Source organism: Silurus meridionalis, chromosome 16 (genome assembly GCF_014805685.1).
Source record: "Silurus meridionalis isolate SWU-2019-XX chromosome 16, ASM1480568v1, whole genome shotgun sequence".
Taxonomy (NCBI): Eukaryota; Metazoa; Chordata; class Actinopteri; order Siluriformes; family Siluridae; genus Silurus; species Silurus meridionalis.
Window position 1 is genome coordinate 5,077,501 of NC_060899.1, and position 5,523 is coordinate 5,083,023.

General features: G+C 39.8%; 1 protein-coding gene across 1 annotated transcript in view; it reads left to right on the plus strand.

Annotated features, from left to right (window-relative positions):
- kcna10a (potassium voltage-gated channel, shaker-related subfamily, member 10a) overlaps nucleotides 1-5,197 on the plus strand; it is a 6,124-nt gene extending 927 nt beyond the window's left edge. Inside the window, exon 2 of the mRNA XM_046869675.1 lies at nucleotides 3,266-5,197. Coding sequence (XP_046725631.1) covers nucleotides 3,394-5,115 — 1,722 coding nt within the window. The 5' untranslated portion in view covers nucleotides 3,266-3,393 and the 3' untranslated portion in view covers nucleotides 5,116-5,197. The remainder of the gene's footprint in view (nucleotides 1-3,265) is intronic.
- Nucleotides 5,198-5,523: the final 326 nt, after the last annotated feature.

A 5,523-nucleotide genomic window follows, 5' to 3' on the forward strand; every position in this document is an offset into this window, starting at 1 on the left:
GGGTCAGTTTTGTGTGTGTGTGTGTGTGTGTGTGTGTGTGTGTGTTTGTGTGTGTGTGTGTCACACGCGCATGCTCTACCCTATACATCATCTCTAGTTTCTCCCCAGCATAAGGTTACTCCTCAATAGTGGCTTTAATAGATTAAAGCCACCATGAGCCCAAATGGAGACGAGGCCAGGGACAGCAACACATCCGACACAAAACACACCTGTAGACCCTCATTCAGGTGAGCAAAGAATGTGTATGTGGCCCTAGAAGAGCATAAATGCACGTGTGTTTGTGTGTGTGTGTGTGTGTGTGTGTGTGTGTGTGTGTGTTTGTGTGTGTGTGCGTGGGTTTAAATGGCTGTCTTTGTGTTAGCAAACTGTGAGCAATTCTAGCTTGATGTATTTAATCTAAATAACGTGTGTGTGTGTGTGTGTGTGTGTGTGTGTGTGTGTGTGTGTGTGTGTGTGTGTGTGTGTGTAAGAAAGAGAGAGAAAGCGAGCGAGGGAGCACGTGTCTCCACATAGATAGAAACATCTATTTTGACATTGTGGGGATGATTTGCTTGTCCCCATAAATGTTTTTTTCTTGTTGTTTTTGAAAGCTTGTAGATCTCATTTGTTGATATGAATTTTATTTTATTTATATGTTAATTTAGAAGAACAGAAACATACAGTAGTATAATATCTGAGTTACATCAACCTGATGAGGGTATTAATTACTCTATACTTTACAGTGCGTTTACATTTGCATCCAGCAGCTAAATTCACAGTGCTGGTTAAATCAGGAAAAACAACAGTAGACTAGAAAACCACAGACAGTGAAACAGTAAACCAAAAACTAGGTCAAGGAACATGAAGACAATGTTCATGGTGACATTGCTTTGTAATGGAATTAGACAAAGACAAACAGAAAGTGACAGCAACAAAAGATTGACTGAGATTGGGATACTAGTCTGGGTGAGTTTGATGATCTGAATCAGGTGGGGTCAGGGGCTGAGATAGACACAGTACTGTAAAGGGCAGGAGCAGAGAGAAAGAAAGGGGGAAAGGAAGGAAGAAAGAACAAGAACAGAGAGCATGATTGAGGAGGCATGTTGAAGGCTTGTAATATTGCTAGATCACTTGCCTATAAACATATTAAGAAGGTATACTGGGGAAATTTGATTTCGAGACTTTCAGAGTAAAGAGTGATGCCAGATGAACATTAACAGAGACTTCTGAAACACTGGGAAGGCGTTGCCAGGATGGACCTCAAGGACCAATGGGGGAAATTACTCAAAGTCCTGTGCAATTGGATGGCAAGGCTTGAGCCAGGAGAACCTTGATTGGGGCTTCAAGAACATTTTGTCAAGACTGCAATGTCATTGGGAGGAAATGGTAAAAGCCTTGGGCAATTGGGAAATGAAGCTGGGACCACAGGACTGTTTGAAAGCAAAGTTGTGATCACAAGACTAATAGATCTGGTTGTGATTAGGGCCACTGGGCCATTGAAAGGTGAGACTGGAGTTACAAGTTCTCAAGCTTCATCCTTATCCTCTGATTTTATACACTTTAGTTAGACTGTGTATTCTTACCTCAAGTATTCTCCTCTTTCATATGTAATGTGTGAATATATTGTTACTATGTATTGTAGTTGTTTCAAGTCAAGTAGCTTCTATTGTCATTTCAACCATATATATTGTATAAATATTGCTGACGCAGTACACAGTGAAACAAAACAACTTTTTCTCAGGACCCTGGAACTACATAAAACCACATAGAGCTACCTTAAACAAAATAGAGCGACATAACACAACACAACAAGAACTAAAATTAATTGTATAACTTCATAACATAACACAAAGCTAAGGACTTAAGTTATAAGTTAAGTTATACAGCTGAAATTAGTGTTACTTTAATGTTTATATGTTTGTTCATGTATTATATTGGTATATATTTCAGTATGTGTAACTGCCAGACACAGTGATTAAACTCCTCTTTTGCAATGTGCCCAGTCATATAGTATCAAGATCTTCCATTAGTACATGGTGACACAGTACTTGCAATCTAGTCTGTTATACAGCCATCTATATTTTTCTACTTTTTCCTTTGTACCTCAAGGTAAATTATATAGTGGTAGGGACTCTTATGTCCTCTCATGCCTTTAACCTTAGCAAATGCACTTTTTTGTAAAACACTTCTTCCCTTGAGTTGATATCCAATCCCACATCCCACTCATGGAGGGATTTGGCACTAGCAGCTCATTCGTGCCTGAGATTTTGGAATCTCAAACAATTTGCCATCTGTTATCCAGCAGTCCACAAAAAAACCTTAATGTCAAAAGCTATTTTTGGCAAAAAAAAATTGCAAAAAGCTATTACAACTGGTGCTTTTGTCTGATTTTCAAAAAGCTTTTGGACTGCTTGTGGCCTCACCTAGTTTAAAGATGTTCTGCATGCACCACAGTGAAGCAAAGATCTTTCTGAGGGTGCATATTAATAACCTTTTCAATAGCAAACAGATGCCTCCACCTACATTTATGGCATTTGGCAGATGACTTACTCAAGGGCCCATCAGTGTTAGCTTGGCCTTGCTGGGATTTGAACGTGAGCTACCACCTACCATGATTTTCTAAGATAACATAAGAGGAGCTTGAAATACACTGTAAGCTTAAAACATTTTGCTAGTGATCACTTTACATGCCTTGTTTTGGACAGAAGAATGTAATGTGACTGTTCTGTGGAGGTGAGAGAATAGGATTGTCCTTGCTGTAATCAATATGAAAGTTAGTACTGTTTAAACCTTATGGGCCTTAAACCAGTTGCTATTTATGGGGAAAAAACAAGGGGTGTTCTGTTGTCTAAACAGAGCCTAGGTCACTGGTAGACATCTACAACACGAAACCTAGTACCAACCAGAAGACCAGAAAAAAAAAAGAGCTATGTCGGCAGAATTTAGGTGTTTTTTTCTGTTATTTTCACTCTCACTCTCTTGCTCTCTTTCTGCCACTCCCTTCTCTTTTACAGAATCTAAAACTTTAGGACTTGTGTCAGGATTCTTTGTCATTGTTACATCTAGATAGATATCTCTTTGTGTCACATGGCAACACCAAAGTGCAATTTACTTACTGTCAGTCTGCCTAAACTTCTACCATGATCGCTGACAAGTTTTTAGACTGCTTACCTTTTTTTGACAGACCTCACACTCTAATGTGCTTCTGTTTTTATCAGTATGATATTTTATGTGCCACATGGCACACACACAAACACTAAAACCTCCTTTTTTCTTGCATTTGCAGGACTTTATACCCTAAAGTTCCCACAGTGTGATGCTGCTGCTGGGAAGCCCAATGTTGAAGTTCCAGTTAGGAATTTGATCTGTAATTTATCTCCCTTGGAGGTCTGATCTCTGTCATCAGGTTCACAGATGACTGTCCAGGCTGAGAGGATGGAGGTGGCATTAGTTGACTTTGAGAAGTTAGAGAACATGAAAAGTAATATTGATGACCCATGTTACTCCAATGACAAAGACACTTTGACTACAGATATGCAAGAAAGGGGACCGGGCTCCAATGTTAATCATGTCATGGATACCCCAATTATCCCATCCTATCAAGAGAAAAGTCAGATTACTAGAGAGCCACTGTCTCCTACTATAGTACTCCCAGCAACAAGAGGGCGTCCTAGTTGTGCTAGCTTAATGTCCAACTGGAAACTTTTATTAAACATGGAAGGCACTCAGGGTGAGAGCATTTTCAACAATCTGGCCAAAGAATGCTACGAGGATTTATTTGTGGACAAGAAAACCATTGATGATGGTGATCAGAAAGTCATTATAAACATTGCTGGACTTCGTTTTGAAACACGACTCAAGACTTTGGACCAGTTTCCAGATACTTTGTTGGGAGATCCCTTAAAAAGAATGGACTACTTCGATCCAATGAGAAATGAATATTTCTTTGATCGCAATCGTCCAAGCTTTGATGGAATTCTCTACTATTACCAGTCAGGTGGAAAGATCCGCAGACCTGTTAACGTTCCCTTAGATGTTTTTGCTGATGAAATCAATTTCTATGAGCTGGGAAGTGAGGCTATGGAGCAGTTCCGTGAAGAAGAAGGCTTTATCAAAGAACCAGAGATTCCTCTACCATCCAATGAGATCTATAGACAGTTCTGGTTGCTCTTTGAGTACCCGGAGAGCTCCAATGCAGCTCGTGGAGTTGCTCTGGTCTCCCTCATAGTGATTATTGTCTCTATTATCATCTTTTGCATGGAGACCCTTCCAGAGTTTCGTGATGACTTTGAGGTCTTTCAAGCCATAGGACTTCCAATCAATCATACAAAGAGTGCTGGATTTCCCTCCATCTCTACACCAAGTGCCACCTCCAAGAGCATCAGCACCACGGTCACTGACCCGTTCTTCATCATTGAAACAGCTTGCATCATCTGGTTTGTCTTTGAGATTTCTGTCCGCTTCCTGGTTTGTCCAAGCAAACGCGAGTTCTTTAACAACATCATGAATGTCATTGACCTCATCTCAATCATCCCTTATTTTGTCACTGTCATAACTGAATTGGCAACCGTGACCAATACTAATAATGGAGGACAGAATATGTCGCTGGCCATTCTTCGAATAATCAGGTTAGTAAGAGTCTTCAGGATCTTCAAGCTGTCACGTCACTCCAAAGGTCTTCAGATTTTGGGTCAGACACTCAAAGCCAGCATGAGGGAGCTGGGCTTGCTTATTTTCTTTCTCTTCATTGGAGTTATACTATTTTCCAGTGCCATCTACTTCGTTGAGGTGGATGACCCAAAAACACAGTTTGGTAGCATCCCTGATGGATTCTGGTGGGCCGTTGTCACCATGACGACGGTGGGATATGGAGACATGTGTCCCATTACGCTGGGAGGGAAAATAGTCGGCACTTTGTGTGCCATTGCTGGCGTTTTGACCATTGCGTTGCCCGTGCCAGTCATTGTGTCCAACTTTAACTATTTCTACCACCGTGAGACAGAACAGGAGGAGAGGAAGCCGCTATCTGAAGATTCTCAAAAATTAGGCAGCAACTCATCTTTGAATAAGAAAAATGAAAAGTCTGAAGCCAGGAAAGCAACAAAACTAAAGGACAATGCTGACTTTTGTGCTTAAATGTTTCACTTAGTATTATTTTTAAATGAATGATCTTTCATAAGTGGCACACCAAACGTTTCCCATAAACTTGCTACCTCATGAAGCCACTAGGTGCAGTTATTATACATATTATACATAATTAGTCAGAGTGCAGCAAAATGTCAGTAGTGTATAAAATGTTGTTCTTATTAGAAAATAAATTAAACACTGTGAAGCAAAATTGATAGATTTATTAATGTTTAATATTGACTTGCCATTGAACAACATTATTGACACTTTGCACACTTTATGACTGTGTTCACTGTTTAATACATTGTCTTTATTTTTTTGAATGCATCTGTTCCCCCTGTCCTTTATGTCCTTAAGTAAATCACCAATCTTTCCACTAATTTCTCAAACTAGGACCACATATTTTAAAATGCCTCA